Raw genomic sequence first — 25,953 nt, forward strand, 5'->3', positions numbered from 1 at the left:
AAAAAACTCTCCTGAAAAATATGCTCAGGGATCAGATGTTCTCAGTCACATTTGTTGAGGCAAACTTCCAGAGACACCGGTATTTTGTGCCATTTTTTTCCCCAACTGTGAGAGCTTTTTAGGGTGGAGTGATGGTTTGCCTGTTTCTCCTCTCTTCTTGCCAAGAGGTGCCACCTTCCCCCCCACCTTCTTCCAACTATGAGTCATAATATTATGAACTCGATGATGGGAGAAATCAGATTTTCCATCACTCCACTGTAATCTTGACCTTGGTATTATTCAGCATCCTCCCAGTCAGTTCCTCCAAAGTCAGTCACAATAGAGGTACCTACAGTATATCTGCAAATAAAAATATAATTTATGTGTCTGCGCAGTGACATCTTTCCTGCTATGCTAGTTGAAGATTTGCTGGGGGGCCGGGGACTGAGTGAGTTGCAGGCATCACGAGCCATAACAGGAGCCCGACAGCCCCCCTGCAAGTTGTGGTCACATCAGATCTTAAAATGCTTAAAGTAAAGAATGGATACTCTACAGATATTGCTGCCGGCTGAAATCTGGAATAATAATTTAATCGAATAAATTGGGTCATACTGCACATGCAAAACACATTGCAAGTGAGAATGGGTAAAACTTAAAATGTCTTCATTTTATTTTGTTTCTCAATGGAAATGTATCCTTTGCACATTAAGTTATTGCTTGGGTTTTAACAGTGGGCAGGAAGGAAAAAGAAAATGGTTTCTAAGGGGCTTCACAGTTGCTTATTTTTATTGTATTGATTGGCTCCTATGGTCACTGTTAACCGGCTGTAGCAGGTAACAAATGCTTCTAAACCTTACCTCTTTCCCTGCCTCAAATTCAGTTTTGAAGTTTCTGTAAAAATTTCTTAGAACAACATTCCAGGCAGGCCTTAGTGTATTGGAGGATCCTCTGATTTAAACTCTTCTATATCTGGCGCTCAGTCCAATGTGTCTAGGAACAGGCTAAGATATCAAGCAATTTGCGCTGCATCCTGAAAGCTAGAGATCCCTATTCTGAGATGAGGAGGAAGCAGCAGCGAACAAAGCCTGTCACCAGTTCAGCTCTGCGTGATGCCCCAGAATTTGTGGCTGGCATCCTAAGTGAACCCCTAGTCAGTTTAAATGCACCGCAACGCAAAAAGCCCAAATGGACCCACTGCACATTTCTTCCAAATAGGCTTTCAGTGTAGATCATGTGTTGTGGGGCCTGTGGGACTGAAATCAGTCGAGCTCTATTGCAGGACTGTATAAATTTGCATTGGGAGCTTGCAATAACCACTGCTGAAGTTTCTCAATGTTTGCATGTGGAGAATTTCAAATTTCCTTCCCCTGAGTAAATTCCAGTTAAAAGAAATGGAATTCATAATAACCTGAGCCAAATGCAAATTTGTCCAAAACTGGAACCACCATATGCGGGACCCTTGATGTGTGCCACCAGCACGCGTGCCATGGCCCAAAGAACAGTGCAGAAATGTTCGGTCTGGCTTGCCTCCCTGATTTTTGGAAAGGGCTGCATTACTTTCCAAGACAGAATAGTTGAGCCAGTAGATTTTATCCAGCAAGTAACCCCTATCTGGTGGCTTATTGACTGAGCTGACTGCCAAATCTTCTGTGCCAACAGTAAATTGGTATTTAATTCATAGTACTTTTAATCAGTTTATAAAAAAAAAAAAATATCACTACACAACAAGCATATAGGGGGTCAACTCTCACAGCACTGCAAACCAGACAGAAAAACCGCTGAACGGACCTGAAAGTAGAGAAAGGGGAGTCTCCTGGCATCACAGAGACCTCTGAGCAGCATCACCATCCTCCCCAGCTTCTGAAAGAGGCCCAGTGCCTGGAGGGAGGGCAGGGGGGAGAATACCCCATATACCTAGCTACTGGAATGAGTCCAAGCACCCCAAGCAACATGGGAGTGGTGCAGTCTGTAGCCAGCCTGAAAGTACTGCTGCGAATGGAAAGATGCCGTTGCCCCTTCCTTATGACACAACTGAGCAAATTCTGGGCACAGCCAAAGATCCTGACTGTATATTGAACGCTAACTATTCACAATAATAACTTACATGCTGAAAAATTACATTACACGTTACAAACAGAATATTAACTCAGGCTAAATTCAGTATAAAACTTCAGACCTGGGCTCCAACATTACTTGTCAAAAAATGAGCTGGGTATTTTTTTTTTTTTCTGTTTTCAATGTTAGGTAAAAAACGCAAGAAAACATTCTCTGGTAATGGAAATACCAAGAGACCCCTAATTATAATGACACGAACAGGCAGCACCGTGTAAAATTTCTCAAACACATTTAAAAAGCCAAGTTACTAAATCTAAACAAAGTTAACAGACCTACTTGTATATTTTTCTAATCCCTACATGTTTCATTATTTCACCCATGATAATTTTCATCACTTATTCTCTGTTCTGAAAGGGATTTTTTTTTTTTTTTTTATAAAACACATTACAATCAAATGAAATGCACTGACATGTTCCTCTTTTTCCATCTGAGTTACCTTCTTTAAACTGTTGCAAAATTTCTATTTGTAAAAACATTATTACAGGGAAGGGACTCCTCACCACCCACTCAGCTCCCAGAAGCCAAGAGAACAAACTCAAAGATATTGTTTTTCTAATTTTACACTGATACTCTTTGGCCCTAAAAAATGTTCCAGGTCTAGTGTGCATTTTAAAGGGATTTATAAAGAATTAGCTCAAGCAATGCCAAAAGCTAACTTCAAGATTATGTTAATTTTTTAAAACATGGCATATAAGACAAATAATTCACTAACTACTTTTTTCCTTCCTTCTTTCCCAGCTTTCACGTTTAAAATGCTCTGTCTTTTCTTTAGGACAGAAACATTCAAGCGTGGGCTGTGGAGTAACTTCATTTCTACAGCTTTAACACATATCATCCGTACTATGGAATTCTGATGTTAGAAATACGAACAATCAACCAAAAGACCTCAGTCAACTTGATTTGAAGCAGGGACGTGGGTTTTTTTTTTTTTTTTTTTTCTTTCTTCCCTCTAGCTAATGATGAATTATTATATTAAAAATATATATTCCAACTTCAAAGAAAAGCTAGGTTGTTATAAAACGCAGGCATTCAGAATTAAGTTTGAAAAGATTTGACCTTTTGCACACACAAACTAACACCTACGTGAATGAAGTACTGTAGTAAGTGATGATATATGATGGATCATTTAAAATGTGTGTATGGAACCATGCACATTTTTTAAGGCAGGGGCAGATGGTGGTTACAGCACATCCAACATTTTCCAATTACTTTGTTTTTTCAAAATATATCAAGCCCATAAAAATATTAGCAGAATCCTTGTACTTTCATAGAAGTAATACTTTTCAAATATAAAAACTTTAAAATATATTTAAGTCCAAATTTAAGTTCAAAAAATATCTTCAGACAATCCCCTTCTCCCTCTCTTCCACAGTTTAATAGGTTGCAAAGGAAGAGAAAATTATGAGGTGCTAGACCTAGAATTTTATCCTAACATGTTAACTAGAAATTCATCCTGCCTTCTTAAATAGGAGATAGGAACTAAATACAAAGACCTGATCCAGCCTGATCTGCTTGGAAGACAGGGCTGGTCAGATGCAGGGTTTTAGTTTTGTCCAAACTCCAACAAAAAGGTAAGTAATTTGAGACTGAAGATAACATGAAATCTACCTGCACGAAGAGATTAAAAGCAAAATGGGGAACACAAACGCAATACTACTAACACTTTTATGTAATGAAATGAATATTTCTTCCGATCATTATCCAGTTAGATAAAACTCTAGGACAAGATTTCAACAAAACGTACATTGGGCTGACAATGGAGCACAAACATTTTCAAAACAAAAATCAAATAAGAAATACGTTGGAACTGGACCCCAGTGTGAAGGGAAACAAAAGTTCACAAACACAGCTCCTTTCCAAGTTAGGCTGTAAACCAGGAACACATGGAGAGAAGAAAAGGCTGTTTGTATTGTTCCAGGAAACTGGACCAAGGATTATTCCATAATTGCATTAAGCAAATACAGTATAGTATCTTACATAGTGAAAAGTTCAGAGGCATCAGAGGCTAAGTGATTGACTGATCACAATACACTGAAGTCCTGTAAGCCATTAATTCCTTAATTACTACAGTTACAAGTGTTTTACACCAATATTGTTGTGCTTTATAGCAAGGAAATGGGGAAATAGTATTCTGAGACATTTTCACTTTAGGTACAATTTTTTTTATACGTTCATTTTCAATTTAAGGTCCTATCGTGCCTATGTTGAGGATGCTCATGAATTGATGAGTTGTACACAATAAAGTTCTGAAGCAAAGACAAAAAACAGTCTTTAAAAACTGTTATTGAACTGAGCTGAGACTCACACTGTTGTTCCAAGAAGAATATAAGTTACTACACCAACCAATTTCCATACTGTAGGCATTACTTACACCTTCCAAAAATCACATTATTACTATCCTTACAGACAAGAAAACTCAAGCAATGCCTTTCTGTGGGTTTTCAAGTCAACAGGAACTGCTGGGCACAATGTCATCGAGACCCTGAAGAGAGACTGAGGAGAATTTGTTTCTGCTTCCAGCACTGCAAAATACTTCCGAAGTCAATAATGCATCTCCCAAGAAGCTTGGCCTGTGTATATCCAGGACAAGATCTGCTACCATACCTTTACACAGACCTAACTGCCTCCAGGCTGCAGGGGAAGAAGTACTGTACTACTATAATTATGCTGATTTAAGTGAGGCAGATCTCCAGAGTAGATACAGCTTGACCTAAAGCTCCAGTTGCTTCCAGAGACCCACCATGAAGACAAACCTGCTGCACAGTACATACAACTTCCATGTCTGCCTGTCTCACAGAGACACACTGTCCAGGCTAATAAGCTTTCTACCATCCAAAAAGGACACCAAAAAAAGTCCACCTATAGGTTAATGGTTTTGCGTCCACCTTACCCTAGAGAGCTATGCAGCCATCATAAATTAGCATAATACTGTTGTTTTGAATGGGATCTACTGACTTGCACCAGCTGAATAGCCAGTTCTCTAAGGAAGGAAGGGAAGATTTGTTTCCAAAAGTGCTAAGGACAAATCACCCAGCATCCCTGACAGCCAGGACACACTCCTTGTGCGGTTCATCTGGGCCCAGCTTTGGGAGGTTCAAGATTCAGCATTATTTCCCACACCAAAAAGCTGTCGTCTTATCTGCTGTACCACTCGTCTCTCTTTGGTTCTGCAAGTACGAAGTAAAGAACATGACTGGCTGGCTCCCAACGGGGTCTCAGCCTTCCCAGCAGGAAGGACGGTGACTGGGATGAGAGAGCCCCCTTTATGAGGGGGGGGCGAAGATGGGGAAAAGGGGGGATGGGGTCTTAGAAGAACGGACAGGGATGGTGGGGACCACCCAGGAGATAAAGAAAACATGGGTTGAGGGGAAAGCTGGGGAAGCTCCTGAGCGTGTACAGTAGCTAATTGTCAAATTTTAACCACTTAGCCTTTTAAATCTTTTTTTTCTTTACACACACACAGAGTAAAGGCATAGTTCACGTTCAGAAGTAACAGCTTGCAAAGGCATTTAAAACTAAAGCAGATTTTTAAATTTAGCACAGCCTTCTCAGTGTTTTCTAATCCTGGCGCAAAGGCTGAACTTTGTTAAAATTTGTTACAAACAAAAATGTTAAGAAGTTCCCAGACTTTGATGGGCTTTGCTAAATTTAAACCCATGGTGAAATTTTTATAGGAAATTACAGACTGAAAACGATATAGCCATAAGGAAAGACCACAGCGGAGCTTCTTGTATGTGTTTCTCTCTTGTACAGCTCTGCAGTATTGGTGTCACAACACCTAGCTCCCTGTGCAAGCAGTAAGTTTCTCTCCTCCGGTGCCCTCTGGTCCAGGCTTTCCCCCGCACAGGAATGCATTCCCAAACGTGACTCTACAGCAGCCCCCGAGCGGAGAGGGGAGCTGGAGCGCCGGGGCCAAGCCGGCCGCCTGAAAGCCACCTATTGTTCCCAGAGGCAAGAGGCCCTGCAAGGCACACGGACTCCCTGTCTCCAGAGGGAATGCTTGCACGGGGCTTCTCTCCACCGCCCAATATTCTGGGGCACAGTAATTTGGTGTTAATGGGGTCAACCCCCTACTTTAATTAAAATGAGACTCCAGACTCTTCCCGTCCTACCTCCAGTTACATTTTATTATTGTTTAGCTAAAACAAATGTACTCTGGTGGTGGTTCTTTCCCTTCACTGCACAAGTGCTCCACAAGAAGTCTCCTCTTCTCCCTTCTTGCACTGAAGGCACACTGTCAGGGCTCACTCTACCCATGGGTCCAGGGTCTCCATTTCAATCCAGGCCCAGACACCCAAATCTTGCCTAAGCTCTGCTGTAGGTGTACCTTGGCCCTGTCCTGTCCCCTGCTGTCCTGGCTCACTCACTGGTCCTCCTGGATGGTCTCCAGCCCCTTCTATTGCTCCTGACTGGACTCCCTGGATGGACTCCAGACCCGATTCATCACCTCACCTTGGCTGGAGCTGTCGATGGGACCTTATTACCCACACTCAGCTCTGCCGATCCAGCTCAGATGCTGCAGGACTGTGCCCTGAGGTCACCATCAGCGCACAGCCTGTCCCCCTCACGGTGCAGCCCCGCTCCTGCTGCTCCCTGACACTAACAACCACTGCAACATGACAGGGACCTTCTTCTCAGCACTCCCTGGCATCAGAAAAGCCGCCAGTTAAGAGTCCTGGCATGTTCACTCTTTTAGCACCCATAACTAGTGGCAATAATAGCAGCAATAGCCGTGAGATCCTTGAAGGGTCTGCCATCTAAAACAGGTATGGTGAACACATCAAAGACATGAAGCAACATTCATCTGGGAGCATGGAAGAGACCAGAATTAAAAAGCAACTGCTATTGGAAGAAGTAGGGTTTGAGGAGGACGGCATAGATGAAGTCTGATGAAGAAAATGGAGAGTGTCTCAAAATCAAGACTGTGTGGAAAACACAAAGGGTCTGCACCAAGAGACTTGAGATATGAGCAGGGAGCTTGAAGGTGCCTAGAATAATGCTGGGGGCTCCTTTAGAGACAGGGCCATGCATGAGGCAATCTAACATAAGCTGTCCTTTGGTGAACTATGGAAGAGCATGTACACAGCCAGTGTTGCAAGTTTCTCTGAGGCACGACGACTCTGCAGAGGAAAGGTATCAGGATCACTGGGTTTCTCCTCACTGCACAGGAGGAGGGACTGCTGAAGAGCAAAACCTCTTACTCGCTAGCCATCTGACATATATTTTACAGCCAGGGCTCGTCACGGTTCTGTTTTGCCAAGGTGGCACAAATGTGCATCTACCATGTGCAACAAGGACAAGCCACAGAGGCAGCAGGACTGTGAAGCCTGGTGCTGAACTTCCCTCAAACCCTGGCTTTCATCAGACCTTCTTGGGGCCTTAACAAAGAACCGTTATACTCTTGGCTCACATTTTATGGAAATAAGACCTTAATCTACCCCTCTTGTCCAACTCCTTATCTCCCCCTTTTCTGCCTGCTTTGCAAGGTGGCAGTCATTTATTCTGGGCAGAGGAGAGACTAGAAAGGATGTCATGTCTCTAAGAAGATATATAAGTAAATTAATACACCAGTCTATACACATATATGCATAGGAACATCCCATACCTAGGAATATCCAGAGTATCACAACTGATACTCTGTTCAATTATATGCACACTGTTCAATTAAATCGCCGTATCTCTGGAACTGATGTTGGAGTTTTACAAAGGCCATAATGCAAGCAGCATGCAATTTAAGTGTATTTTACATATTTATATTCAAATTACTGAATTTAGATATATGCACATTTCCATATCTGTCCCTATCAGAGCCTCAGGAATCTTCAGCTAAACTATTTTAGTCAAGATGACTTTCAGGAATTTAATGTAAAACAGGCACCAAGCAAACTCAGTCACCGGGCATGCCACATATATATATTTTTTGACCATAAAAAGTGCAAAAGTTCACTCACTGTGTTAGTTTTATCCCACTCCCGATTAATGTTGAACATTTTAACAATTATGTTCTCCTCCGCTGTTAGAAGTATACACATGCATGCTTTGTATTTTTTCAGAGGTGCTCTAGCATAGAGCTCGTCTTGTTTTCTGCCAACATAGATGCTATAAAATCATGCTTGATTCAGTTTACTTCTTTCCTCCCCTCCCCTCCCTTCTTCCCTTTTCCTCAGCCTTATCCTCCTCCATGTTCTTGGGTGGGCAGATTCATGGGGAGACTTGGTTTTTAGTATAGCCACCACCAGGCAGTTTGCTACTCTCCTGAAGCACATCTGGGCTTTATATCAGGCCTTTAATTAATCCTCAGTGAAAGCCAAGCTATGACATTTTGACTGGGCAGGCTCCAGTTTTGGACAGGTCTTGATTTATTGCGACTGAGTCTCAACCTGCTTTGATTTATTTCAGCTTTGGGGAGGAGGGCAAGCACTGAACAGAAAAAGCACTGTTGGATGCAGAACATGTGATGCACGTAAAGGACCTCCAGAGTACTGTGGCCCAAATGACAAACAGCTCAGACAATTTGCAATAAAAATAAAATAAAAAAGGCCAAGTGATGAAAAAATTTTGGTGAAAGAAATCACTTAAAGCCACAACAACCACCACTACCAAAAAAAGCAACAACAAATAATAAAAGGCTTAGAGAACTAGGATCAAACTATTTGGCAGAAAGTGCCAACGAAGGAAACCCGTGCCTTATCTCTAAGTAAACAATAAATCCCTGGTCACTCATTAGTGTTAATCATGACTCTCATCTGCATTCAGCTAAATGCAGAGAGGCAGGACCAATGCTTTCCTGATGAGTCGCTTTCAAAGAAAAGGATGTTCTGCTATTGTCTGCCAACTCGCCTTGGGTGGATGTCCTTTTGCAGGTCTCCCTCTCTAACCGTACCATGCACGGCATGCAATGTGCCAAGTCTTCTGGACAGCAAGAACAAATGCAACCAGAGCCAAACTGTTCATCTAAATAAAGCAACAAACATCACAATAATAGGAGCCACTGAATAACAGTCCAATCTGCTCAAGGTATAAAGCTTTATTGTTTCTACAGGCAGGCTTACTCTCTCACCTAGGCCCTCTTCTTGTTCTGTTTTAATTCAAATTCTGTTGGACAGATGACTCGGCAAGTTTACTCTGAATACTACTGTAGCTACTTCCAATTAATTCCTGTTGCGTGCACATGCAAAGAAACTCGGTATCTTGAAAATTCTAATGAAAACAAGTAATTTTATTGTTTTCCTTTAAGTGTTTTTGTTAAAAATTCAAATACTCTGATTTCTTCCTCCCTTGTACTTCCTTTTCACCAACCGAAATTCAGTTTTTGTTGTTGTTTTTTTCCTCCTCTAACTACAGGAACTAGAGGATTTATGGCTCTATCAAAAGAGAAGAAAGAGTGAAGTTCCAGCAACTGAAAAGCAAAAAATTTTTAGTCTAAACAAACTGGCACTTTTTATTTGTTGACACCTATGAGGCTCCGGTGCCTAGTGAACCTCTAGCAGAAAGGATGTTTTTGTTAAAGACTCAGCACCTGCTGCTATTAAAAGTTCAGTAACACCCTCAGCTGCTACCTCAACAGTGCCCACACAAAGCCTTGGCAGGACAAATCTTTGCAGTCCTGTTATTCCCTGTAACACAAGACAGAAGGACCAGCAACCCACACATGCACGTGCAGGCTTGCTCCAAGGCATCTGTAAGTGTTATAAAGCAGAAGAGGACACAAATCAGGTATGACAATATTATTGTCTTTAAAAACATTAAAACCGAATGATGGAATACGTTAGTAAAAAGACATCTATGTGTTAATTTTTAAGTTTCAGGGTGAAATCTGGAAGAAAGGTCTACTGTGTTTGGTTGATCAGACACCTGTGTAAGTTAAGGCCACAGTCCAGCTGTGCACTTTGCCACCAAGCAGGTAAGCAGTAGGATTCAAATGACCATCTAGCTTAAGGTGACTTGGGCCTGCTGCTCATTGAGAAGCAACTACATGGGTGTTCTCAGTCTAATCTGTGTCACATTGCCTAGTTTTATCATCTGTAAAAAAGATACATTTATTTTAGCAGTGGTAGGCTGGTAGGCCTATTTGTGCTGGTAGGCTACACGGCGAACCTGTGTTTGTTGTCTTGTCCCCTAACTGGGTGGGCAGGCTGAGCTGGCTCTCTGTGCCCAATACACAAGTACTAATTCTGCAGAAATGCAGAATATTCATATGCCAGTAAATGGGATCCTACAGAGCCAGTCCTTTTAGTTTCAGGAGTAGAAGTCAAATTAGTGTTAAGGATAATTCTCAAGTCAAACTGTTTTACTGAACACATCCTTCCCTCATCTCTCTTCACTCTGTAAGAAAACAAATTGTCAACATCTAATGTAAATGTTTGCTATTTTCTATGCATGTGTTTGTTTTGCGCCCCAGTCAGGTTGGAGAATTTCAGGCTCCTTTCACAGAATAAGCACAGTGGCAGCTGGTGGCCCAAGAGCAGGTGATGAGAACACAGCATTGCCCTGTCAACTAGGGTCTTTAATCCTCATCTTGTATTGCCCCCACATCCCCCCATACGAGGATGCAGCATATCACCATCAGCTGTGCTTCGCCTGAGTAGACTTATATATGTTCAGGTTCTCGAGGTGGTCACGAACCTGATCTTCCCTTACAGTGGGAAGGGCTTTACCCCCCTGGTCCCCAACATGTTGTCCATTGACTCAGGAGGGGTGAGGAGGGCGGTTGCGTGAGAAGACTGAAGCAAAAAAGTTGTTGAGTACCTCAGCCTTCTCGTCTGTTGATACTAGGTCACCATTCTTGTTCATCTGTGGAGGTACGCTTTCTTTAACTTCCCTTTTCTGGTTGATATACCTGTAGAAGCCCTTCTTGTTATTCTTTGCATCCCTTGCCAAGTTCAGCTCCAGCTGTGCCTTGGCCACTTTAAGATACTACTAATAAAACTATCAGCTTAGTTAGGAGTCAACTGTTTTACAAGCAACTCCAGAACATAAACAACTATTCAAGACATTGTTAAGATAGTGTTTTTAGAATTTTGATTTTTTTCCCTAACTTGAAATATTTATGATACATTTTATTTAAATGATCAGACTACTACAAATCAGTGCAACTAAAAGCCTAGCATCAGCATGCAATTTCATTACGAAATTTGTTTACAAATCTCATATGAATAAATTAAACCAACGGAACTGAGGCTTGTTTTTCTTTACTGCATAGTGTATTTTAAAGGTAAATGTCAAATGTGCATGATTCTGCTATTATTTAACACTATTTTCTGTAATCACTCCAAAATGAATGTGGTAACAATGATGATTAATTTACTTTCATTTTGGGTGGACTTTTTACTCAAACTTGTTCTTTTGCCAGCTACACTTCTACACATGTGCCTGTTGGTTTTACACTGCCCTTCTTTAGATGTGACCTTATGAAAATCAGCAACAAAAAAGCCTTCTTTGAGGAAAGTCTAATTTACTTAATTGCAAGGAGTGGGCAGTTGTGCACCAATTTCATCATTCTGTCGTACTTGAGGCTGAAAACTGGCACAGAGTGGGCCAGGTGAAAACTCTTTATTACGCTTCCTGTTTATATTGGTAACGCGTTAAATGGAATTTTAATGTCTCCTGAGGTCACTTTTAGAGCCAAATCGTGGCTGTCCCTATCACAGGTGTACTGAGTAACTCTGTGTGGGCACAGAGCCTCTTTCTCTTCTGCTGGCCCCCGCCTCCCCATGCATAAATGTAGGACACAATGGATGAAGTCAAGTCCCACCGAAGTCAATAAACGTATTGTTAGAACAAGATTTCACTCCAAACCAATTCCTGCAGTTGGTTTGCAGCATGCTCGGTCCTCAGGCTTGCCAGGAGGGCAGGGAGGGAATGCACAGTCCTCCTGGGGCTTGCGCACTTCACGCGTGTGCTCTCACCCTTTATTGCTATCTGGATCAAATAGAGTATTTTCTAAAATGTCTTCTTAGCACCCATATTTGTAAGACTCCATTAAAATGCTGTACATTATATGAAGTGTTACATTAAGTGTGCTCAGACCATAAGAACTTGCAGAAACCTCCAACCAACACCAGTTCTAAATTGTTACTCACCTGCTCTTGAATTACGTTTAAAAAAAGGGAAAAAAAGATTCTCCTAGAGATGAGGCACCAGACAGTACAGTTAGCTCCTTGGAAGGCAAGCTCCTTCGTGCTCCACCTTGGCATTCCCGGAAAGCAGAGCACAGCTGGGCCCTGCTCCACAGCAGGCTCCTCCTTGCAAACCAGTATCGTTTCTGCTACCAGTACTACCAATTCAGAAAGCCACATTCCAGTGGTGCATGCCACGGTTATAGCATAGGAGTCACTGGAAAAGGTTTACAAGGTATTATGGGCTGAAATAAAACATCAAATAAACATATACATGGAACACGCACAAACAGGAGCAGTGGTGATTCCCCAGCTGCAGCCTGAATACGGCACTTAAAATACAACCTCCTCTCAGCACGGAGGTTCAAGAGCAAGGCTGCCAGCAACCAGGAGACGATGGTGGTAAGAGGCACATTGCCCAGCAGCAGCCAAGTGCCTCTTGGGCTTTCCCTTGTTGGGAGACAGACCTATCTTGTCTTGGTCTGTCATGTAGCCTACAGACCATCCTATCTCATGCCTCCTGACACTTTTCCAATAACCCGAGATCCGCTTGTAATCTGGGAGATGAACAGTTTTAAACTGGCAGTATTTTTAATATATATCTACCCCGGATATCAGTAATAATACTGGCAATAAAATGAAAAGGGTATACTTAAAATATTTTTCCCTTGTCAATTATTTCCCCTTTAAAATGAATATGATATATTAAAAACCTGATGCTCGTTGAATTTAAAACACCTCAGAGGAAGAGAGAAATTCCCACCAGATATGGAAAAGTAGGGTTTGTCTGGAAATAAATGCAGCATAATAAATTAATGGTGAGGGGGAAAATATGCCTGCATTGCAAAAGGAAAAAATACTGCATTAGCAACATAAAGCATTACTTTTTCTTGTAAAATAAGGCACAGAGCAGTAAGACTATATGATTTGTACCAACTTTTCATTATGTCAAAAGCAACATGTGTGCCTGGTATTACAGCGTTAGGGTTGCCTTGATAAACTGTTACTGTGTAGAGTAACATCTCACTTGATAGAGGTTAAGGCAGAAGTAGGAGTTAATACTCTACTAATGCAATTTACTGCTCCTTAAAGAAATCTGTAAAGCGCACTTGGAAGAAAGAAAACCTCTTTTGATATTAAAAAAAAAAAATCAAACCCATTTGCAGATCAAGAAATAATAACACACAACTTGCACTAGAAATATCATCTAAAAAGTAAAAAGCTTGTTATTAAGAGCAAAGTTAGAGAGTAAGCATATTTTCTTAACAGCGCCTGTTCTCTTAATAGAAGAACACCATGAATGTAAGTAACATTGGTGCAATGAGAAGTCGGCTCAACATCCAACACTCCTATGGACCCAGCAGTTCAGGCAACAGCTCACAGCAGGGGCTGGTAGCTGGAGGTCATGGTCCTTCGAGGTTTCAAACGGTTGAGCTTGCCCTGCTTTTCTCATGCTATTGAACAAGAGAGACTAGGCTAGGCAAAATGTGCCTAGGCTGCATTCAACCCTATGAAAAACCCCTAATAATTTGTCCTCGCAGGCAGGCAACATTTCATATGGATAGTTAGGGATCCCCTAATTTTTTTTCCTCAAATCCAATATCAGAGATCCTTTAATCCCACTGCACAACAGAAAATGTAGAAAGCAGATACATGGGCCTACTCACTTAAGAAACACCACCAAAATCCTTATTTCACTAGAAGCAATGAAACGGCCACCAAGGTTGCTAGCACCAGGAATTGCCCTGTGTGCCAGCAGGGCGTGCGGGGAAGGACAGCGCTGGGCTCCCCTGCACCAGTCAGCCTTGACCTGCACGAAGGGGGAAGCACTGGGAGGGTTTGAGGGAACCGCCAGCTGTTTTGCACAGCCCTCATGTAAGCTGCAGGCACAGGCCGATGTCAGGGATCCACTGTTTACTTCATTCTCCTGTTTCACGGCTGCAGGCAAATCCATCCCAGCCACGTTGCTGAGCTGACTGGGGACGGGCGATAAGAAAACACCAATGTCGCTCACCTACCTTGCAAATGTAATGCTCCTCACACTCCTGAGGAAATAAACAATTGCTCTTGTTGCAGAAATCACATGGATTTTAAGAGGAAGAGAGAGAGGAGTCAAGCACATGACAGCAATAAGCTTTCTTCACATACTTAACCTGGTAACCAAGTCAACCATCCCCAGGGGAAGCTTAATCTTGGCCAAAGAGGGCCAACTGGAAAGTTCAGCTGCTCTGTCTTTGGACCATTAATGTTGGTTGTTAGGTCAAGGCTTCATCCAAAAACACCTACAGCTAGAATTCAAGTATTTCTGCTAAAACTAAAAGTGGCATATTAAGTGCACCCTGTGGGTTTGGGGAATGTTTCCCACTCAAACAAACAAAAAAAAGTTTTTTTTTTCCATACCCAGATCAGGAAAGAACAGTCACTCTGCTGATAACCAGTCTTCTTAATAATACACAGAATATTAACAGCTAGAGTACAATAAAAGTGAGCCCTGACATTTTAATTTATCCTCTGAAATATTTCTTCTTTCAGTGGTATGACCTGAAATTGTTGGAGGGCTAAAAACTTTGGTTCTGGGAATGCACTGCCCATGATGTTTTACTGGCTTCATTTCAAATGAAAACAATTACTGTATAGTGAGGATGTTACCACACAGACATAACACCACCGTTAACTATTTTTGACTTCCAGTGTAAATTGAACCATTATGGGGTTTTAAAAATGTCCTCATTAAATTTTAATGATCTGTTTTAAGGGATTTTTTTTCCCCTTATTAAAATTAAAACCAACTATGCTACACAGCTTTCTCAGAATGTGGTGCATTACTCCAAGATTCAAATAAATCTGTAAATTATAGATTAGTTAATAAAGAGAAACTATCTGGGTTATTACAGGTGGGGCTGGTAGCAGTACCTGTTATTAATGTTGCCTAACATTTACCAATAAAAGATGCTGCTTCCCGTTCTTTAAAATGTTGCCAAATACCATCTGACTGAATAAAAAATTTTCTGAGTTCAAAGGTAAGACACACCTGGTTGGTTCCCCCCCCCCCGATAGGAGAAAGAGCAAAGAAAAGAAGGAGAAATGTCAATTGAAGTGATTTGGCTGGTTAAAGAATACATTTCATATTTATTAACTCCCCCATAAACCTCAATAATTTTTTTCCATGAACTCAGGGTTTCCTTGATGTACAGTAAGTATTTGAAATTTTGCATGCAGAGGGCTAAAGAATGTTTATGAGAACATTTCCATCAAATTTGCCCCAAACTTGCCCAATTCATAAACTGTGTGTGGACTCCAACGGAAAAAAAAGGAATTTAAAAAATCATGGTTTACATACACTCAGGAGAGACTTGTGAGACCTTTGCTGTTAAATTTTGTGAAGATTCCCTGTACGGTGAACACGCTCCATCCCATGACGGGTCATGGTTTCCCTCCAGGCGCAGCTGCAGCCCCGAGCAGGCTGTCTGGTGTACTCGCTCCCTGGGCCCAGGCAATCCCACCCGCCTCGGGAGATTCATCTCTTTCTCACAGTCTCATCTGCAGTTGCCCCACGTTAAAACCAACAGAAGACCGACTGGAAGGTGAAACAGACCCTTTTTTAAAGTCTGGTTTGTTTTCACCCTGGTGTTATATTGCCACCTGCTAATGAGTAAACATTGTCCTGCAGCATGCACTGTCGTGGACTGCAGTGATGGTGTATGTACTGCATTATATAGTCTCTCTCCTGGCATCCGTATGTTTTCTTCCGATCCTATCACAAGTATAAGTATACCTCCTAAACATGGACCCTGTCATAATTTTACTTTTTTTTCCACACGTTACCAGACAGAGCAGAAAACTAAAATCATAGGAACACAGCATGCATTTAAAGTTACATCTGAAAAGCGCCTCAATTTGGTATTCTACAAGAAGAACACGCTGCAGAAGCAGAATTTGTCAGGACGACTCTGGTAGTTGTGTTATTTGAAGAGATACTGCATTCAAGCTACAATGGCATAATAGGTCAGTCTCAGAAATATGACAACAATACATAATTTATCAAGCTGGAAACTTATACTTGAAAGAAGCCTTAGTCTAACCTCTCCATCACTCCAATTGAATTGTAAGACCACCGCTGTAACAAGACCACTTAGAAAACCACCGGGGTGGCCTTGATAATAATACACATATCATTGTTGAGGCACAGGAAACTAAACCAGATGGTTTTGCTGAGGAAAGCACTTTTTTGGCTTTGTAAAGCCTAAAAACACTAATAGGTCAAACACAAAAGTGGTGAAAAAGAAAGCTAGAGGAAAATTTATGTAAATAAGAAAACAACCTTTTTACAATTCTATTCCCCTCACATAAAAAATGGCTGCAAGAAAATAAAAAGGGGGAAATGGTGCTGTAGCTCTGAAATAGATCAGGATAGTTTTGTGAAAGGAAAAGGTCTAACAGCAACACTTACAGTAGGCACTGCTGCTGGAAATCAATACCATATGATATGCATTAGACAGAACACCTACATATTGTAATTAAAACCCTTTTCTTTCCTCATTTTTATGTTTTAAATACGGAGACCATTCATGTCTAGTGTAATAAATGACTTTCTTGTTCAATCTCTTATTAGCAATCATGTCAAACTTAAAGAGAAAATAGCACATACATGCACCTCTTAAAATACATGAAATTGAAAATAATTTCCACAAAATCATCCATGCTCAAACAGAAACATATATACATTCACATACACACACATATGTACAGGTGGGGGGTGTGTGTACATGCACACATGTATAAAGCATGTTTGAATTTTCTCACTTATGCTGTAGTTATTTAGAATCACATTATTTACAGACTTCAGCATTTCAAAAACCATGAAGGACTTGGTTTGTTTTTCTTTAATGCAGACATCATCTACATGAGTAAAATTAAGATGTTAGTGTGTTACTCTGCTGGGAATTGCAACTATTTCTAATAGTCAAGAAGTCTAATCTAAACTACATGCGCTGAAAGAAATGTATTATAAGCTCTTTTATTGTGCAGCCTTATTTACTGAAATGTAAGCTTTTATTTGGCATTAAAAAGGAAACATTTTACTATCACAGCTGTTCTAAAACACGTTCTCTCTTCATAAGGGAAAGTTTGCCCATATTTTCAAAATCTGAAAGAATATGTTTGAGAATTATACCTACATTTTGCTGGCATCAAATCATGCTCTAACTGAAAGAAAACATCATTATTTAAATATCGACTTTTTGTCTGCTTGCATGGGACAACAGAGAAGAAATGTATACTGAGGAGAGCTTCAGGAGAGCTTCACTATATACTGATCATTTGTGACAGTTCATTTTGGTACTGCTCAGAAATAGCCTTGGAGAAAATGTTCAATGTCTTCAGTCTGACTCCCAATTTCTTAACTAAAACCAGAGAGTTAAAAGAGCAGTTTCTGAAACCAGAAGTCAAGTGGGACCACCGGCGCCTTACTGAGCTCAGGGAGCCTGATGGAGCCTACCTCGGCAGCAATAAAGAGAGAGAAATGACAATGGGGTCTCACGGGATCCTATTTTGATTCTGCATGAGACACATGCCGGGCAGACGCCTGTTTTGTGCCGTCTGCCACCTCATATCAAAACTTGAACTCTTTTGTAGCGTTGGAACATTTCAGCTGAGGTGCAACGTGTACAAATAATTTACTAAAGCAATGGCATCATGAATTTACTCTGGCAATACACTTATCTATGTCTTTTCCCTATAGACTCAACCAGAGGGAAGACAATCTTCTTTACTTCTTCTGGGACCTGCTGTTCCAGCACTCTCGTTGTGTCGTGAAGAAGGGGCTCTATTGTGAATGCCAGTGCCTGTGGGTCAGTGCTGGGTGAACTTCACAATGCGATTTGGCATCTTTCATTTGAGACCAGTTATCTGTGCTGTGACCACTTACACTGGCTGTAATGTATCCTGAGAACTGGATCATTGTTTGCATGGACGATTGAACATACTACCATGGTCAAATGTGACTTCCTTTATCCTGGATACATCATACCCCCATGTGTCCAAAGGATTTACATGAGGAAATCAAAGAATATTGTGCCATCGGTAAGTGCGTACTTCCTTTGGGAGGATGTTGCTTTCTCAGAAAGCATTTCAGCATGAGGCTTAGTTCTACATCTTATAAAAAGGACAACAGATTTTTAAACTATTAGAAAGAAAATAAGGTGGAATAGTCATTGTCTCTGATAGACATGCTTCTAGAAAAGATACTGCTTCAGCAAGTACCTGTCAAGAGTTTTATAAATGTCCAGTAGTTGTTCCAAAGGAGCACAGTCTATCAAACTTTATCCTAAAGGTTCATACAAGCCCTGCTGCTCTCAATTACTTCACCTAGATGGCAGCAATAAGATAATCAGTTCAGTGGATCATCACATCAATCAGAGCAGATTGGATATAATTTTAAGATCAATTTGGCTTATTAGTGCCATTAATTATCCCAGCTCAAGCAAGCGGATGGAAAGAAAAAGTTCTCATTTGGAAATACACAAAATACACTTGAGTACCTGGATGGCTGAGAAACCTTTACTCTCATACTCAAAGAAGTCCAGCATTGAGGGTTTAAAATTATTTCTTAACTTTTATTACAAGTGATTAACTTTGAGCATAAAAACTAAGCAGTAAGAAGGGAAAAACATTTTTCACATCAGTCCATAACAAGAGAGTAATCGTCATTTAAAAGCATGCCTTTGAGCTCATGAGCCAATCTTGTAACTGTACGAAATATTGATAGTTACACAGACAGATATAACTGACTTTCCTTTTATAACCAACAATCCTCAACAAAGCAAGACTCTCACAAGCAAGTATTCCACTGGGCAGATGAAAGGATGTAGCAGAAAAAACTTTAAGTCTCATCAGACTAAGGTAAAACATATCTCAAAAGACGACACAACCTTCACTCTCCAAGAAAACAACAAAACAGAACTACAAATGCCTTGGCCAACAGTCTCGCTGGCTGAATCCTTTTCTTATGCACAAGAGTAAAGTAAAATTTTCAATAATTCTGTCTGGCAAGAGTTTTTATATTTAAACATACACACAGACGTACAAGAAGGGATTTCCCACAACAGAAATGGTAGCAGCTGTCTCCAAGGGTCAGTCTCTACCTATTAGAATGGTGAATAGAAGAATCATGAATAAAAGACCAGGTGATGCTGACTGGAGATTTAAATGCAGAAGGCATCACCGTAGATTAGATTTTACTATCTCAATTTCAACATGCGTAAAATGGTTTAAGACAATAAAAATGACTGCACATTTTCTTACGCATTTTAATCACAAACTACAAATAAGCACCAGTACCAATTTAAAAACAAAAAAAAAAAAGATGGAAAGTATCTCTTTAAAGAGTTTGTTAATGTGCTTGGTTGGACTGTACAATAACTTACTATATTACTTATTTATAAACTGTTCTTTTTTGCTTTGTTTTTTTTTACATTATTTAAATATAAATTAATCAAAGCTGATTGCCATACATTTAGAATATCAAATAGTCCCTGATTTCACCATGAATTTAGGCACATGCTTAATTTTAAGCATTTGACTAGACCTGTTATTAATTGAATTGGAACCAACTATGATCCAGTTATGAGTCCTTTGTAATTATTGCTTGAAATACTGCTGGATTTCTATTGAAGGCAAAAGAATATATTTCTGATCTGTATGAATATTTAAAGACTATCAAAACTGTGACCTTTGACTTGTTTTTTCTACTTTTGTAAGATATGTATTGATAGGCTTTTCCACAGCATTCATCAGTGCAGTATTAATGCTCTCTGCACAACACCGAGGTGTGGGCAATGCAACTGCCGAAGGCAACCTGAGTATCAGCGGGTGATAAAGACGAAACTGAAGGAAAGGAAGAAAAAGCTTCAGCTATTGAACTCTAACACGAACTTGCTCTTTTCCCAGAGCTACCTTCCAACATGACTATGTGCTATTTGTTGGCTTTCCCGTTACATCTTTACAAAGAAATGTGTCTATTACCTCCCCAAGAACAACACTTTAAGGTTTTAGTTGCAGGTATACCTTCATGACTTCATTTAGAGTATTTAGCATGTAGGAAATTTAAAAAACCAACCAACTAGTGATGGATTGATGGGCATTTTTTTAACGGTCCAAGTTAAATTTGAAATAAGACTCTTGGGTGAGTGACTGAGGAAATTTGTATGATGCCTTGTATTTTATAAATGGCATAGAAATGAGTCAGACTGTTAAGGCTTGCTATTGTACTAAAATTTGAAAATACCTAGCAGATGGTTTACGAGAACTTTCTCCAACAAATAAAAGGTATAAGTTACCCTCACAAAACAAAACAGCACACAGAAGATTCATATATCAGTAGCGCTGATATACTGTTTTTCCTCTTCCAACTCAGTGGCATTAACCGTCATCTCTAACACCGTCCCATGAGACTTGTGCTACTTGTGCTGGATCACAGTAGAGTAAAAAGGAGAAAGGGGGAGTAAGAGGCAGCAGCAATTTCTGCATGTTAAGAGTTACTAATATAATTTTAGAATAAAACTAATAATCATCCCCCCCCCCCCCCAATTTTCAGTGTCTACTTATTTCTATTTTGATCTCTTAAAACACTGAATGGAAACCTTTCTTTCCAGTGAGTTAGACTTCCCGGTTTGCGTTCACCAGCACAATGCCGCTGTACCTGATTTTCAGTTCCTGCAGGTAGCAGTTCAAATCCCAGCTCAAAAATCTAATCAAACACATATTCCAACTATTCTCCCCTGATATGAACCTATGTTTAAACATCAGACTTCTGAACCATCTGCTACTAAAGCTGACATCAACCCACAGCTAGCACTGAGCATGCTGGCAGCCCATTCCTTGGTGGGCACCTACATGCTTTAGTGCAGGCACATGCTTTCATGCTTTACTGTATACAGAAGAGTTTGCTCAAAATCACAGTGGCAGTCGGATGAACGCATGTGATCAAAGCTCGAGTCCTGACTTCTGCTTGTGCTTTGTAACCACCAGACGTTCTCCACTCCAGTACATGCAGGATACTATCTCTCCATGAAGTCAATGGGAGTTTGGTCATCAACTTTCATGAGATGAGGAATTGACCCATAATGTTTTATAAAACAACAAAAAAGAATGTATTTATGGTTTTATTATTATCCCTAATAAGGAAATAAGGAGAAAGAAAACACAGTACATGGTCTAGTCTATACGCACATGTGTTACTTGTATTAATATTGATGGGATTTAAAAGTACATATGGAGAGGATAAGATATATCCCTATGTGTTCAGCCATATGCTTAAGGAAGCTCCCCAAATGCTTGTAAATACGATCATGCTTTCTAACATACTATGTATTTATTTGAACAACGTTAAATCTCTAAGCCCTACTTTCCAGTCCATTAAAGCCTCAAATAATTGTTTATTTCCAGTTTAAAGTTACTCTCTTTTTTAGCCATTAGAAGGCTGCCTGTAACCACATTTCCACAATATTCAGGGAATTAGAGAATTGATAATAACTCTCTCATTATCCAAAGGGGTACTTCTCCAGGAAGAGAAATACTCAGGATGAACTATATTTTAGTGAGGAATTCTTTCCAGAAGATTTTGGGACAGGCCCAAAATGTGTAGCTAAAGGTCTGGAATGCTACTTACACAACAGACATGTGTTCGTGCTGTAGACCTCGGACAACTACATTCCTTCTGGAGGCCAAAGGCCTTGAAAGCTAGTCATTCTTCTGGGTAGACTTGTTCTCATTTCCTTTTTGTTTGTAAAGGTTTGAACACAGGACAAGGGTCTGACCCACTAGGCACAAGAGGGTTATTCTGGATTTCCCTTATGGATGAAGACATCAGAATTCATCCCACAATTTATGATCTGGTGCAAGTTGTCTTGGAATGAGATAGCTGAAGTATTTATGGAATATCCAGTGCCTGTTAGCAAATTATGCTCATTATGTTCATACAACTCATGATTTTATTTGGCTTATCTTTTCCTGCCTTTCAGTTGAGACTTGGTAACTGAATTTAGGAACACTCTTGACTGTAGTTTTATCCATTAAAAATATGATTGGGATGGTTTACTGGATTAACTGCTTCAACGAATGTTGTAGCCACAAATATAAAACAATAGTCATGGAGGCATAGTAATGACATTCATGGTGCCCTTACCACCTTACATGCAAATACAGCGCAGAACCAAAAGCCAACTTTATTTATAACCGGCTGCCAAAAATCACCTTCTTTGCCTACTTGATGTAACCCTTTTGATACCAAGGCAATATGGTTGTTTACCTTTTTAAATATCACACAGAACAAAAGTTTATACTGTGGTATCACGATTTTGTTTTCTTGCTGTTTCTTTTTGACCATAAACAAGATTTGAGAGGTCAGCTTTTATTTTACCTTTTAAATCTCAATTTACGATAAAAATCCCAAATCAGACTTTTTCCTACTGAAATACTTCTTACTTTGTAATATAGAAAAAGAAAACAAACAGTCATCATCTTTTTAAACTACATCAATGAATGGTGAAGCCAAATCCGGTTTCCCAGCAAGGAATTATTAAAAGACAGAAATAGTCCAATGACCACAGGAAATCTTAAGGACCAAAATGGGGACAAAAGTCTCCTGGGGAAAAGACAATATTTCCTACATGGTCATTCATGTCTCCTTGTAATACAATACAGGGGTATTGTTTGTTTGTCTGCTTAAGTAGATGCATAGAATAAAATTAGAAACAAATCCTGACTACAAAAACATTTCAAACACTAGATGCAGGCACATGTGTTGTAATTCCTGCCATCACAACTATGTTGTGATGCTTCTTTCTAATGTATAACCTGCTAGACCTTTGATTAATATATACATCATTCTTGCCTCATTATAATAAAGGCCACCAACCTCCAGCAGGATCTTTGACTTCAGGTCATATTGCATCTTGCTGCAATCTTAATGTTGGTCATAAAATTTGTCAAAACAATAGGAGAAATACTCTAAAATAGATCCACTTTATAGTCAGCCCCCTCCCCCAAGGAATTCAGTCAAGGAATGTAAACCCACAGATTTATTTTTCTGTTCAGGTCATGCCTGGGGTAGACTGCTGTGTTACTAAATTCCCTAGTCTGAAATCAAGAGCAAGACAAAATTAACAGGCCTCAATAGACAAAAACTTCTTAAGATAGCCCTCCGCGAACCATGACCTGAAGTTACAGCAATAAGCATTATCCCCACCACAAAGATGATTCAGAAAAAGGTATGTGGCCCACAGCTTACCTCTACGTAGTCCCTGGCATGGCCCCAGTCTCTCTTAGCATCCAGATTGCCCAGGCTGAAACAATCCAGCTGTCCGAGGTGAATCTTTGCTACCGATCGGCTAATTTTTCGAGTAACAAAGTTAGCCCCTGGAATAGAAATAAAGGTAGTATCAGCATAGTCACAGTGGCAGATAACTGGCCGCAAGAAACACCCCTTGCATAGCTCAGCACATGATACTTTCAGTCTTCATTCAGTGCCCTCACACCACCTAGACCCATGCCATCTTTTATTGTTCGAGTAGGCTAAGAAGCTTCCAGTGCAAGTGTCACATTAGCTGCACTTTCACAGCAAACATCTTTCTTTTTGGGACTTCTTAAGCATTCCTAATTTGCTGCCTCAGTGTTCAGTCCAGGCATAAAGCCAAAGAAAATCATTTGGAATGTCAGTTCTTAAACACAAAATGCAAAAGGTTACATAAAGAAGACAGACATCTTAGACCACCCTCAAGTTTTTTGTTGCTGTTTCTTTTTTCTTTTTAAATTTTTTTTTTTTAAGGAATGTATATATCTAAATAAATTAGTTTATTAATTAAAAAAAATTGAGACTATCCAAATACTACATATTCTGCAAAGGAATGTAATGGTTAAATGTGTTCTACTTTTCTAGTTATTTGGGACTCTTTGTCCCCCAGGTTCAGCGAGATCATGAAATTGTGATTTCAACTTTATCAGTTGAAGGCTGTACATTATCTTACCATATTTCCGTATTTTGTTCACTGTATTGCTCTGGAAAATGTGTGTACCCATTTCTGCTCCCTGTAGAGTTGCTTTAAATAATATTTGTTTCTAGTTATTTTCATATCTTGATTTTTAGATTATGATGGCTGTGTTTCTAAAATGTGGTCCACAGTCTCCTCAAAAGCAGAGGGATTTGAATTTAGACCATGAGTTCAGGCTAAACAAGCCCAATGGCATTTGCACAGTAATGGGCCACAAAAATTAAAATTACATGCCTTTTTAATAGTTAAAAAAAAAATGATTGAGTGGTGACAGATGATACCTCATCCAAAGGCAAAGCAGGAAAGTTAGTGAAAATGACTGCACTTGTAAAATGCTCTTAGCAAATTTCAAAAGTCCTAAGTAGTGCAGCTTGTACATTCAATGCATATATGTAGTTTTTTTCATTATGGAACTCTGCTCCTGAGACACGCATCTCAGTATTTTCTGTCTCCTGTCAAACAAATGATAGGCTGCTGCAAAATTATTGAATAATGTGAAGTGTCTTTTTCAGACTACTAATTTTTCCTGGAAAGTCAAGAGCACTACAGTACCTTCTTGTGTCATTTGACTGCCAAAAGTAAAAAAAAAAAAAAAAGAAAGAGCACACCTATAAGCACCACATGGAATGAAGCAATTAAATAATTCGGAACTTACCACAGTATTAAGATAGAATTTTAATTTTCTGTCAACTGCTGAACTAATTGGAATTCCGGTTATTAGCCATTTAGAATATATCATCAGTTTGCGCTTGTTTTTTAAAGGATGAAAATCATATAATTTCCATACTCCCTGAAAAAGTGTTCATCTATAAAGGAAGCTTACAAAATAGTGTGATTTGAAAATTTTCAGAAATAAAATATACTGGGGGGTCTTTTTTATAGCAATGTTCCTCAAAAATTGGACAACTGAGTCAACTGCAGGATGAAAGTCCAAGCCCTTCTTCCAGACTGCACCCTGCATACTCAAGAGGAGAAATATGATTATCCCAAAGATAAACAGTGCAAACCACAGGACCGACACTGTGACTCTGCTATTGCAATTTCTGAAAGCAAAGTACTGTGGTTCCCCTGTTCCTGGCTGGATGGGCTTGCAGTGGGAGTGGAGTTCTGGCTTAGCAGAAACCAGTGACAGAGTCTCTTTGGCTTAGTCAGACTGGCACTTATCCAAAGATTGTTCCCATTTTTTACGTTATCAAAGTGCTTTGAGATCTTCACATAGAATATTACTAATTAATTAAAAATAGATCCAAACTATTACACAAACTTACTAGGATTAGCTCTGAAACTTCCTAACCTTCTGTACTGAAATAATTTCAGTTAGCATTATTATTTGTAAATAACAGTTGAAGGAGAAGCTTTTTTTCTAGGATAAAGTATATGGCTTTATATTCCAGACTGCAACTGAGTAATAGGCAAAACTGGCTGCTTTCAACGCCACATTCCCATTTGCAGTAAAAGCATTGAGAGTTCTAGTCATCATCTGCATTAAAGCAAGTTTTACTGTCAACCTACACGACTAATGAACGTCAGCTTCCATTTTGGAGCAACTACCTCCTCGGCATAACAAAAAAAAGCGTATTAGGCTGTGTGTGTGAGCGAGAGCGAAGTTTTATGCTATCAACTTAGCTTGAAATATATGAAAGATACTACACAAGAAAAAGCAGATTCGTCTAGCACAACACAGCAAATACTAG

The 25,953-nt window shown here is 39.9% G+C and overlaps 1 protein-coding gene across 1 annotated transcript in view; it reads right to left on the reverse strand.

Moving 5' to 3' along the window:
- The window catches only part of GMDS (GDP-mannose 4,6-dehydratase), a 430,384-nt gene that overhangs the window by 206,905 nt on the left and 197,526 nt on the right, over positions 1–25,953 (reverse strand). Inside the window, exon 7 of the mRNA XM_075493943.1 lies at positions 23,500–23,627. Within this exon, the coding sequence (XP_075350058.1) occupies positions 23,500–23,627 (128 nt within the window). The remainder of the gene's footprint in view (positions 1–23,499; positions 23,628–25,953) is intronic.

The sequence above is a fragment of the Mycteria americana genome, chromosome 2 (genome assembly GCF_035582795.1).
Source record: "Mycteria americana isolate JAX WOST 10 ecotype Jacksonville Zoo and Gardens chromosome 2, USCA_MyAme_1.0, whole genome shotgun sequence".
Lineage (NCBI taxonomy): Eukaryota > Metazoa > Chordata > Aves > Ciconiiformes > Ciconiidae > Mycteria > Mycteria americana.